Source organism: Stegastes partitus, unplaced genomic scaffold, assembly GCF_000690725.1.
Source record: "Stegastes partitus isolate 25-593 unplaced genomic scaffold, Stegastes_partitus-1.0.2 Scaffold1674, whole genome shotgun sequence".
Taxonomy (NCBI): domain Eukaryota; kingdom Metazoa; phylum Chordata; class Actinopteri; family Pomacentridae; genus Stegastes; species Stegastes partitus.
The window spans coordinates 22,325-35,313 of NW_007579405.1; the positions used below are offsets into that span (position 1 = coordinate 22,325).

Sequence of the window (12,989 nt, forward strand, 5' to 3'; positions counted from 1 at the left end):
CTCTGCAACTCCTGGAGCTTTTTTAAAATTTCTGTGTCTCCTTCAATTCCTCTGAATGTGTTTGATTCAAGGCTGCTGTTGATGCTTGAGCTTCTCGTTGTGTTTGTGTGGAGGTGCAGCATCATCGGTTACCGTGGTTACACAGTTCAAAAAGGAGTTAAAATCGAATGAATAAAAATGCACCGGCACATGCTGCAAAAAAAGAAAATGAATTAAAAGGAATTTAAAGGAAAGCAAATGTTTTAATTCTCCTGCAGGTTTGAACTGAATCTTTCTTAATGAGATGAGTAAACTCTGGCTTCAGTCAGACTTGTGAAAATTAAGTCTTGATTTGGTTTTGCACAAACACTAGTAGGTCTTCTATAGACACACTAATTGCATTCGTGTTAATAGACGTGAAACCTTAATGGGAGACTCTACAGGTCCATGTCTAACAGATATAAACATCAAAGTTCCCCAGCTAATTACTTACATTAATGTAATTGTTTTTTGCATTACAAGTTTTCAGATTTTTACGTTAATATGTTAAATATGCCCTAAATTACTTTGATTTCCAGAAGGGAAATGTGGAAACTGAATGATGTCAGGCTCAAAACTGTTGCTTTGTTTTGTGGATTTTAGATATCTGTTTTCAGCTCTTCTTAAATAAAAGCACTTTAAGGCTGTGAATGATATATAACCAACCCTCAGTAAAAATATGGGAGTCTAGACAGGAATAAAAGAGGAAAGTCTGGTCTACGTCTGGCTCAGAGTAGGAGGAGCTGCTGTTTCACCAGCTGATTACTTACATTAACAAAACGTGTTTTTGTGTTACAGCTTTTCTGACATCACCATCACACAATTAACTCACGTTCTCAAAGGCTACAGTTTTAATTGAATTATGCAGGTTTTCCATCAGCACTCACAAATATTAAGACTCACTCAGCAATCATGAAATTCTGCTTTGGACTTTGAAAAATTTTACTCACCAGTTCTGTTAGTAACGGAAGACACGTCACCTTCACGTGGCTGCCAACAGGTACCTCAATAAATACAAAATAACGCTGTAAATTTGTGGTGGGAACACTTTTTTATTTGCTCCCTTACTTTTGTCTCTGTGGTGAATACAAGCGGTGGAGATGTTCCAGCTCTCCTGAGGATGACTGACTGATAAACTATGTGATATTGTAGAGTCTTATTTGCAATATTTAACTTACTCAACTTAATTTATATAATAAATAATACTGTACGATCATCACCTTAATATTTAAAATTATTACGTAAAGTCATTACAGCAACTGAAAAGAGTTAAATCAAACAACTTTGAATATTTTTGTCTTGTTATTCTGCCTTCTGGGTTTTCTGCTTTTACTTTATCAGTCGAAACACTTTGCAAGCTCTTGTTTTTAAGAGTGCCATAAAAATAAAGTATTATTATTATTATTATTATTATTGTTGTTGTTATTATTATTATGAAGGAGGCTGGACGGTAATAAAACCAGCGTGTTGGGCTGATTGCAGCTAAACAACACCGACCCCTAGTGGTGGATGAGAAACACTGCAAGATAAGAGGAACGTCAACGTCACAATAGTTCTGCAACGTGTTCTGATGAATGTCTGGGAACTGTGATGGATTTAAAGGACAATACCACCATAAATTTGTCCAAATTCTGGATAAATCTGTCTTTCTATCCTCTGTTTTTAACATAAATGGTTGAGCAGCTGTCTGGCTTCGGCTCTAACTGACATAACAGCTAGTTCTCATATTACTCTTGTCATCTGTGGAGTTGGCTCATTTGAATAAATATGCATTTTAAGACCTCCTTTTACAGCCACGGATCAAAGCAGCGTGTGTGTCTGCTGGTTATGCTATCTAACCAGTTCTTTTATAAAACCACACCTGACTGAGCTGTGGATTAACTCAGTGGCCAAGAATGTGTGAAGACTTGAACAGCTCAGAAATCTTTTGTGTGCAATTGGCTCAGTGTAAATCTGTTCTAACCAGAACAATAGAAACGAGAGTTTCGACCTTTTCTCTCAGTCAGAAACGAAGACCATTTGCATGCTGCATTGGTATTTTTGTGTTGATGGTAAAGTAAGGTAATAAAAAAACAACAACTTCTCCTTGTCTGTGGGAAAGTTTGTAAAAATATAATGTCCGGCTTAGATACATGATTACATTTTATCCTCCTGAGGCATAAAAGTTAAATGCAACAACTACCTATTTATCAAAATAAATCAAACTCTACATGTTGCTGAAAAGGTAACTTGATAAAGAAAAATGGGTCACATTGTAATGCTGGTATGAAACTTGATTGACACTTGATTCCACAGCTGTAGTGATGACTGGAAAACTGTTCCTTTTATTTATTTTTTTAAATAAATGGGATTTAATTGTGTATCATAATTACTAAGATTCAATTCTACAATCCTTCCAGCCTTTAAAAGAAAAAAAAAGCAAACCACACACTTAAAGGAAATCAGTTTTCTAGTTTGGATCAAATATATCTTCTCTGAAATATGCCACAAAACTAAATCAGGAAGAAGAAAACTCCCCCATGTTTGTTTTTAGATTGCCATTGTGGATGTAAATTATCCATGTTGTTAATAAAGTTTTCTAGGAAACAAGCTAAAATAAAAAAGTAAAAATAAGACAGTAAAGGTGCAGTGAGTAGCATAAACCACATATTTAACAATGTGTAATTGAATAATTTCCAATTAATAAAGTTACTTCATTTACTAGTGTTGTAGGATTGTCAAGCTGCAGGCACGTGTCAGCCAGCAATATGTAGGCTATTTCAAAATAAAATATTTGTTAAGCAATATGTGCACTTTTCAATAACAAGTAGGTCAAGAGAGGCTGGATTTTTTTATTTACCATAAAATACACATAATAGAGAGAACACATCGTCTTCCACGCCCTAATTTTATTGTAGTTGTTTTTTCTTGAAATTATAGGCTACCTTTTATACTTGAACTTCCGGTGTGACAGACGCTGGTCTAACTTTAGGTGACTTGACGGCGGAGCTTCAAGAAACCCACAGCCAGCGACAATCAGCAGATACAGGTCAAGCCGTCCAGTCGCAAACATGGTGTCCGCTGCTGTGCTGGTCCTCCTCACGCTGGGCTGTGTGTGTGGAGAAGCTGCTGCAGACAGAAAGCTGGCCTATGTGACCGTGGTGAGTCTTATTTATCTTCGTTACAACGCTGCTGAAGCTTCGTTTAACTCCACAGCTGTGCGTCGCGCTGCTCTGCGATGTGACTCGCGGAACTGCGCTCAAAATTCTCGGAGGTTTCGTGTTTCCTTGTTTCTCTGAAGACGTGTCAGTCGTCTGGACACCAATTAAGTTCGGCAGAAATCTTTGAGGTGTTGTAGTAAATTCGGCATACTAATAATAGATAAATAAACGCTTTAAAAGACAATACAAGTGCATTTTTTTGTGTTTAGTTTACAGCGCTAGCTAGCAAAACAGGCTAACTCGTTGGAAAACTGCACGTTTTAATGACACAGAAGAAGAACTCAGCTTTTAATAATAACTTCCAATTGGTGAAAAGGTGAAGCGTGTGTTGAATTCAGACGAAACTACAAAAGATATCCGTATCAAAAGACAGAATGTCTGTTAGCAAGACACTTGACATAAGAAGTTTGAAGTGTTGTGGAAACGAGAGACCGGCGCCGCTTCACTGGTCTCACCTGTGTGACCTGATAACGTGATTAGTGTTGTTGTAAAGTTTTATTCATTGTCATAAACTCGTCCCAGCAGGTGACCAGTGCCATAAAAACAAACACCATTGGCCTTTATATTCGTTGCATAAATACTGATATTGCTTTGGTCATATCTGATCTGTGGGGCAGTGCTGATGGTCTGACTGATTGGGACCTGGTCTGACTGATTGGGACCTGGTCTGGCAGAAGCACGTCTGAGGAGTTCCAGCACAGATCAGCTGTGGTGAGGAAGCACTTGCTGAAGTATTTGCTGATGCAGCTGACCTGGACCTGGTCTGGGCTCATCAGGAAGGCCAGCATGCCTCAAGGGGGGAAGACGCACAGTGTAGCCGAGGACACACAAGTTATTGTCTTGACAGAGCGACAATGAAGTGACGCCACATGATGCACTTCACATCTCCTTCACTTCCACTTTCCTGTGGTTCAGCATTTCTTTCTTTCATAACACTTGACCAACAGCCTTCTAAGTGAATACCAGCGACTTTCTATGCAAAAATACTGCGACAAATGCAAATGGTTGTATTGTGACACAACCTGGAGGACGTGTTTTGGCCGCTTCAGGGAAATAAGTCTGGTGTATCGTCATAAATCTGCTCTGGCTATAGGATGAGCAGGTCGTCTTTTCTACCCTCTCTTCCTTTTTTTACGTAAGAGGCAAAGATTGTGTCAGGGATGTGAGAATTGAAACAGCTTCAGTCATGTTTTGTTGTGTTAAAGTAATGACATCAGTGCTAACAGATGACACTCAGAGGAGAGACTGTGGCTGCTTTCAAGGTTTTTCTTGCATAGAGGAGATTTCAGTGTCAAAAAAGCCAAAAAAGAAATCAGTAAAATGATGATTTGAAGCCAGTTTGTTAATCAGGGCTTCATTTCCTCAAGCATGATAGACGTTTTGTTCATCAAATGGTCAAAAATGAGAAGAAAACGCTCAAATATGTGAATCCAGACGCTTCGCTTTTCCTGTACACAACCTGATTTATGCTTTCTGTCGTGTGTTGCCCCCCTCCAGGAACAACCTCGATGTTACATGTGCTCATTATTGCTTTCATTCTTAGAAACTTGCTGCCTGCTAGAGAGCCGTGAATGGATCACGGAGCAGATTAGGAGTTTGAAAGGGATAATCCATCCTTCAAATAGAGTTTACACACCTTTATATTCTGGCTGTTGTGCACAGACCGCTCATGTGTGTCAAATCTTCTTCCACATCCGTAAACCAGAAAACCACACGTCTCTGTAGTGGCTTTAAAAATGAAACTGATTTGAATTGGCAGCTGTTGTGAGGCCCGATTGGTCGGATGTTGATGTTACTTCCAGTGTCGACGGCATCAGTCCTGTGTGCAGCAGTAAGTTCTAGTAAAGAGTCCAGTTACTGTTTAGCCAGCGCTGCTTTTAGGAGTTAGGTGTTGAAGATGTTTGTCTTAATTAATTCCATTACAGCCTTGGACACGCACTTGGCGAGGTCTTTACAGTCAGCTGACTGCATGGTATAACCCCCAGTGGCACAGATACAACTAGAGCGAAGGTTTGACTTGATTTTACAGAAGCTGCACGATGTTCACAGATGTGACAAGGAAATATCGGGACATTATCAAGTATAGATATCAGCTGTGAAGCTCCAGGACAGCTGGGCCTTTAAGTAGGCTACACAGTCCAGGAGGTGACATAACAAAACAGTCAGTAAATCTGCTTGATTAAGTGGCTTCTAATCTGCTACCATTTCTTCTTCATTGGCAAAAATACTCAGAACAAAAACTACTTTATCATTTAAGCACCTTTGTGAGAACGTTGCAGAGAACTGTTTAACATGAGGTGCATCATTTGTCAATCTCTCCCAAAAGCTTCAGCTCTGTTTAAAATGTGTCCGTAGGTAAAGGGAATAAGTTCTACTTTCTTTTCCACCGTGTGAATCTCACGTTTTCGTCTGCAGTTGTTGGTAAATTAGCAGCAGCCATAAAACTGCACTTTAATTTTCTTCTGTTCCTTTTCTGAAGCTTTGGGTTTTATAGCATGTTTCTCCTTTAGTGTCGCGTTACCTATGGAGATATTCATGTGTTCTAATAACATGTATGTCTTCTTTCTCCCCTGCAGTTGTTTCGACACGGTGACAGATCGCCGGTCAAGGCTTATCCTACTGACCCCTACCAGGAGAGCGACTGGCCACAAGGCTTTGGGCAGCTGTCACAGGTATGTTTTTAGATTGTGGTTCCCTCTACAGTTACTGCTGATTCATATGATGTTGGTGACCAAAAACATCTGATCTCCATGTGCTCATTATTTCACACTTATCATCTCGTTCTGACGACATGGAGAAGCATCAGTGTGCTCAGCGTTCACATGTTGTCTTTACAAATGCTTCATTTAACCTGCTCTTGAGAAGCTTTTGTGTCACCTAAACGCTGCACAGATCCTCTCTTCTGCCTCCAGAGGCGTCACGAGGAATAAAACTCTCCATGTTTGTGTTTCCAGGAGGGGATGAGGCAGCACTTTGACCTGGGCCAGTTTCTGAGGAATCGATACAAAGGTTTCCTCAGCGAGTCCTACAACCGGCACGAGGTAAGACGTGAACCTCCTCTTCACCTCCTCTTCACCTCCACATCACATGGCGTCTCTGCCGGGAACCTGTTCGGACAGTGATTCATAGGAATATTGGAGAGAAGGGGCCTCTCGCCACATTGGTGCTATACAGGTTCCCACTGCTGCTGGAATTCCTGGAGCATGATGGAAGTCTGAGAGGCGTTTTCTAGAAGCTTCGCCTTGTACTTTATTAATTAGCACTCATTTAAGTCAGTAGCTCTTTGCATTACAGTAAAGTTGGACTAAACGTATTCTTACTGTTTGTTTTCAGATCCTAGTTCGCAGCACCGACTACGATCGCACCCTGATGAGTGCCGAAGCCAACCTCGCAGGTCCGCCCACAAACCACCCCATCATCTTCCTCCTCAGCTCTCCTCATCCTCACTGTAACAGCCCGTTTCACGTCTCTCCTCCAGGTCTGTACCCCCCCAGCGGTGCGCAGGTCTTCACGCCGTCCCTGAAGTGGCAGCCGATACCAGTGCACACGGTGCCGGAGAGCCAGGAGAGGGTCTGTACACGACGGGTTCATCAGGTGTCCTCGCTGCAAGTGATTCACTTTGTCTGAACCTCATGTCTCTTTTTTTTAGCTTCTCTCGTTTCCTTTGAGCGACTGTCCTCGCTACAAACAGCTGATGAATGAAACCGAGCACACGGAGGAGTTTCTTAACGTCACCGCAACATACAAGGTGCAGCTTCTCTTCTTTATTCAGTTCTCATCTTAACAAGGTCATTAAAATGGGCTTTTTTCATCTTAGTGCATAATTCAGATTTTTTTTATGGACCCAATGATGCTGACACTCCTGCTTTTATCGCTGCCCATTAAGCCAATTTTAATTATCTTTTTACTGAGTTACCAAGAAAACTACATCCAAGACTAACCTCATCGCCCCGCTGTTAGAAATACAGCTCCGGCTTATTTATCTTCTGTCCCAAAGAGATCACAAACAGCCTTTATGGTTTTTCTATTAAATGTTTCTTATGTGTCCCATAAAAGTAGCGGTAAGGCGGCTGTTCTGTTGTGATGCCTCTAACCTGTGGACTGCACTGCCTCCATATCATATAAAGGCAAAGGAAGTGAAAGAACTACGTTTTTAATCTGAGTTTTTAGTTGGAGGGATGTTAAAGTCTAATAGTTTTTAAATTATGTCCAATAAAGTAATTTTTATTTCTTGTTATTTTATTTTATTGACTATTCTTTATCATTTTCAGCATTGTGTTGTTTTGTTTGTTGTTTACAGATTTATTTTTTAGTTTAAACGTGTTGAAATGTTGCAGTAATAGAAGGAAATCAAATTTATAGGGGAAAAAAAGTTAAATTTATATAAAATAAATAAATAATTTATAATAAATAAAATAAATATAATATTTGTAATAAAATATAAATAAAATATTTTTTAAAAATGTGGAATTTTGAAAGCATTTAAATATTGTTTTAATCTTTGGATGTATGATTTATTTAAAAATTCAAATAATTTTTCATTCAAGTTAAACATTTTGAGAAAATTGTGACTGAATTCCTTTTTATAAGTCAACAAAGGAAATGGACAAATAATTATCAACAACAACAAAATAAAGGTAGTTTCAGGTCGACGGTTACAGAGGTTTTTTTTGCCTTTTTCTCTTCAGGACACCATAGATCTGGTGAGGACCAAAACGGGACTGAACAAGACGAACGTGGAGTCGGTGTGGAGCGTTTACGACACACTCTTCTGTGAGGTGAGCAAACACACTCATAAGTAAAACAAGAAGTGAAAGCCATGTGTGGTTTCTGTTGAGCTACTTGTCGGTATCAATAACAGCGTCGCTTTTTCTGAGAAGTCCAAGTTTTATTTTCTGCAAACTGATATGATTCAGTTTCAGAGGTATGTTTGAAATGTTTACCGACATTTTATTGAACTGCATTATTAAAGATATGAAGAAAGAAGTTGCCCTAATTTCAAAATAAAAGCCTCCAGCGGTTTAGGACAAACGTTTACACGCTGTTTATTGAAGTTCACTTTAGCTAATTAAGCAAATCTCACACGTGATGGTGGTTTGTGTCGTCTCGTGACTGCACTGGTCTCACCACGTTTAAGGAACGTGGACATTTTGGCAGAAAAGCTGATTGAGGAACAAATCTGTGCAGCTTTGTGTGCACTTTTTTTTTTGGGGGGCGATTCAGCATGACTTTTGGTGTTCAGCATGAGCCCACATAAGCCACTTTATTCAGGTTTTCCACATTGTTATACACACCAAACAGTGTGAGATGTCAAGCTGGGGCCAGGCTTAGCCGGGTCGCCGAGTGTAGCCACAGAATAATCAAGCAACAACGTGTGACATGGCAGCAGCAGAGGTGAAGGCAGTCTGCTGACATAAGAAGTACAAGAATGAAGTCTGTCAGCGTAATCTTTGAGGCCTTCTCAGAAAGTCTTGTTGGTGGTTTTTCTAACTCGTACCGTTTGCCGTGTGTTCAGTCCCGTCACAACATGTCCGCTCCCGACTGGGTCACTCCGGACGTCATGAACAAGCTCCGGGAGCTCAAAGACTTTGGGTTTCAGGTAAAAAAGCTGCAGCCTTTCAATTAGAACTTCTGATGATCCAAACACTCTGATTACATTATTGTTCTGTTGGATGTTTGCAGGTGTTGTTCGGGGTCTACAACCAACAGGAGAAGAGCCGGCTGCAGGGAGGTATGTACGTGTTTGTGGGTGAAGTTCAGCAGCAGGGACTCGGCAGGTTTGGCTGGTTTGGTATTTCATGGTGTGGTATTAGACGCTGAAGAACCTGCTTGACAAAGATTTTCCATTCAGCAAGGCAGTAGTGTGAACTCTCACAGACTTGGGGCGATGACGACATTTACGTCATGCAGACTGCAGCGTACTGCCCGGCGTGTACAACAACAGCTTCAGATACACCCAATACTGAACCTCATCTCGCTCCAGTTCATCACGGCCCGTCAACATCTGTTAGAAATGGGCGCTATGAGTCTGAAGTTCTCAGTGGGTGTCGTCACTGATGCTGCTTTTCAGGAGAAGTTTGTTTAGCAACATGTGGTTAATGTGTCAGAAGACTTTAAACCAAACAGGGATCTTCTCCCAAACTTAACCAAGACCTGAAGTTCACCAAACATGACTGACAACAAGACTTCATTCACAGAATACAAAAATAATGGTCTGACAAGACACATCTGGATAGAATTCCAAACACTTCAGTTCCTCTGTAACTCCATTCATCTTATGAGGCTCTTTTAAACTGGAAGAAAAGAACTTGTACACATCTGGAGGACACTGTTTGTATCTCAGACCTTAGATAAGAATGCAGGATTTGATGCACGTTAAGAACAGGTTGCAATACTGAATTGAAGCGAATGGATTTTAGTGACAATGATACAACTAAAGAATATCACCACGTCGCCTTTAGCTGCAGCTTTAAACTCCCGTCTGTCTTTCAGGTCTGCTGCTGGGTGAAATAGTGAAGAATCTTTCCAAGATGGCCGTCCCAGACCCGACACAGAAACTCAAATTGATGATGCTCTCGGCGGTGAGCGAGTTTAAAATATATTTTTAGTTGCTGTTCGCAGGATTTATTGTCTTTGGACTGTTTCCTCCGTTTCCAGTCATTCTGCTGAGCTCAGCTAACAGGCTGCTAGCTGTAGCTCTGTATTTTGAGTAGAGATCACTCCTGATGAGGAAGCATGAATATGCTAAAATCTGTGAGTGTGTGTGTGTTCCACAGCATGACACCACTGTAGCTGCTCTGCAGGCCAGCTTGAATGTGTTCAATGGAGTTCAGCCGCCATACACCTCCTGTCACATGTTTGAGCTGTACCAAGAAGAAAACGGGTAACAAGTCATAATACTAACCAATGCACACTACACAGAGCTGAAGTAGACAAAACAGAAAAACTGAGTTCAACAAATGCATGAGACTTTACTTTATATATATATAAAGTGTAAGAAGAAACCAAAAGAACTTTTAAGATGTTGTAAGATAGTCAGTGTCTGTTAAGACTGGACACTCTGACTACTTAGAGTCCAAAATGCTGATAATGTATCCTCCCTAAAAGTTGGACAGTAAAAACTAAACCTCTTCTCCCTCTCTGGTTGTTTCTCCTCTCAGCTCTGCTTCAGTACAGATGTTTTACCGGAACGACAGCACCGTGGATCCGTACCCCATCCAGTTACCAGGCTGCTCCCTCAACTGTCCACTGGATGAGTTTGTTAAAATTGCGAAGCTGTCCATCTCAGACGACAGAGACAAAGAGTGCCAGGTGCCTTCAGAAGGAAGAGATAAAGGTAAAGCTGTTGACACACTGAAGCTCATGACTGCTGCTGATGGGTTGTGCTGCTATCACACCACCTTTTGGTTTGTCTGTTCCCAGAGATCATCATCAGCCTGGCCCTGTCCGGCTGCCTGCTCCTCCTCCTCATCGCCCTCCTCCTCGGCGTGATTTGTTGGCAGAAGCAGCCAGCCAGCAGCCGCGGATACCACCATGTGATCAACCAGGAAGTGGGAGAGGAATCCTGACAGAAACACAGACTTCTCCCTCGGAGATCTACGAGCCTCACGTCTTGGGACAGCAGCGATGACGATGAACTTTGACCTCACCAGAGAGTCAACATGGGAGACTGTCGTGATTTTAGATGCATTGGGTTAACAGTGGGGGACGTTCTTGGTTGTGACATTACAATTTCTTGAAAAACCAAACTCTTATTTTTTTTTGTGTGTGTTTCCAGTCAAAACTTTAGCTGATTACAAAAAATGTTGACGTCATTAAATGTAATTATCTGAAGGCGTTAAACCGGGAATGTGACTGCAGACTGTTTCTGCTGTCTACAAGTCATCAGAGGGGTGGACTATGAAGTGAGAGTCATGCAGGTGTGTTGAGCTTTCAGTGTCACAAAGATGGCTCTTTTTTAACCTGCCAAGTCACCATGGAGACTGATGCTGCACAGCTAGATCACCATGGAGACTGATGCTGCACAGCTAGATCACCATGGTAACTGATGCTGCACAGCTAGATCACCATGGTGACTGATGCTGCACAGCTAGATCACCATGGTGACTGATGCTGCACAGCTAGATCACCATGGTGACTGATGCTGCACAGCTGCTTTGGGGAATTGTGTTCAGAGTTTGGGATTTAAATCGACTGGTGAAGAACCAACCTTTCACCATTTTAAAAAAAAAAAATCCTGACCATATTACACTTTGTTTTGACCAAAACACAAGTTGATTTCCTTCATGATGGGACAGAGTTGGACCTAAATGTACTTCTTGAGTATCACGTTTCTATGAATGAAGTGTGACGTTTCAGAGCTCTCATGACAAATATTAAAAATAAGAGAGCGTAAATATAAACATTAAGTTCTACCATTAACAATTCTCTACCAGCATTCCTGCTTAACATTATTTCCAATGACAGTGTTGCTCTTCCTGTGATGAATTTTTCCTCATCGCTCTCCATTATAACAAGCTGAGCACACGATTGGTCAGTTTTGTGCGGAGAGAGTCGCATGACATGTGGAACACCCCATTGCACCTGTTCCCTCTGATTGGAGTGTCAGGATTTGTTGATCCAGCTAACAAAGGAAGCCTGGATATGTTAAACTTCCTTTGTACTACACCCCTCTGATCCTTCTGTCATGTGTGTTTGTATGTTGTAATCGCAAGTTCATGGGTTTGCATTCATTTGTGTGTGCACAGATGTACTCATGAATCTGTGTGTGTGTGTGTACAGTATGAATAATGTTGGTTCGTTTTGTGTGTATGTGTGTGAGTCCTCTGAGGCCTAATGACCGAGATGCCTTAAATATTTTTACTAAAGGGGTGTTTGTTTGGGTTTTTGGGGGATCTAACACATTTTTTTGTCGGATCACATGTTTTTCGTTTGAAGTCCTTCAGAAAGACAAACAGCAGCTCAGTGGATGTTGAGCTAGCTCTGACCTTTCACCTCTTTTTAGACTGAAACGAAACAAAACGGACGACTTGGATAACAAGAATCCTTTTAGATGTAGTCAGTTAGCTGAACTTTTACTCTGCTTCCATGTAAAACAATCTAGTTCTGTTCTTTCATTGTGATTATTTGGGAACTTTGGAAACACTCGAGTGTTTTTGAACCTTCTCTTCACATTTACAGATTACATGATCTTCCTTCAGTGAGGCGATGGATCAGCCGCGGCTAAAACCTTCATCTCGTGTGGTTTTAGGAAACCAAACATGAGATTAGGAGGCGAACGCTGCTTTGTTTGCACATGTAACTTTCAATCTAATGCAGGGATGATCAGGGACTTAGAGTCCACATTGTGGAGCGTCGATGAGTTTGCACGTCGTTATCAGTTAAACACGGAGGAGACGCATTGGACAAGTATTTCAGACAGCTGATAATCTGTAATTATGAGGTCCAGACATTGTCATTTTTATTTTCTGTCATGCTGTACAAACTGATCGAGAATGTGTAAATATGTTTTTTTGCCAAAATAAATGATAAATAATTGTCAGTGTCATTTGGAGAACGCTGCGTGGGAACAGAGGGGGCACTGATATTCTGAGCTGACTTTTGTTTTATTTCTTATCCTGACAGAAAGTTGTACAGTTTATGCTGCAGTCAAATAATCCAGGGTTGCTGTTTTTGCTCCCATCATGAGACCGTCGGTTATTCTCACTCTGCTGCTCCTGGATGTTCTGATTCTGATCCACTCCTGTTCTTTCTACTACATTTATCCCTCAG

The 12,989-nt window shown here is 41.0% G+C and overlaps 1 protein-coding gene across 1 annotated transcript; it reads left to right on the top strand.

Annotated features, from left to right (window-relative positions):
- The first annotated feature begins 3,016 nt into the window (after positions 1-3,016).
- Positions 3,017-10,966, top strand: acp2 (acid phosphatase 2, lysosomal). Its single transcript, XM_008301456.1, has 13 exons — positions 3,017-3,158; positions 5,795-5,890; positions 6,173-6,259; positions 6,552-6,612; positions 6,697-6,788; positions 6,868-6,966; positions 7,907-7,996; positions 8,734-8,817; positions 8,901-8,949; positions 9,711-9,799; positions 9,995-10,101; positions 10,379-10,554; positions 10,641-10,966. The coding sequence occupies exons 1-13, from the start codon at positions 3,069-3,071 to the stop codon at positions 10,784-10,786; spliced, it is 1,266 nt and encodes a 421-aa protein (XP_008299678.1). The 5' UTR covers positions 3,017-3,068; the 3' UTR covers positions 10,787-10,966.
- The last annotated feature ends 2,023 nt before the right edge of the window (positions 10,967-12,989 follow it).

Excerpts from the sequence above, each read along its gene's own strand:
- acp2 (XM_008301456.1), top strand. The coding sequence starts at position 3,069 with ATGGTGTCCGCTGCTGTGCTGGTCCTCCTCACGCTGGGCTGTGTGTGT. Across the intron at positions 9,800-9,994 it reads AATTGATGATGCTCTCGGCG|CATGACACCACTGTAGCTGC; the intron begins GTGAGCGAGTTT and ends TGTGTTCCACAG. Across the intron at positions 10,102-10,378 it reads CTGTACCAAGAAGAAAACGG|CTCTGCTTCAGTACAGATGT; the intron begins GTAACAAGTCAT and ends TTCTCCTCTCAG.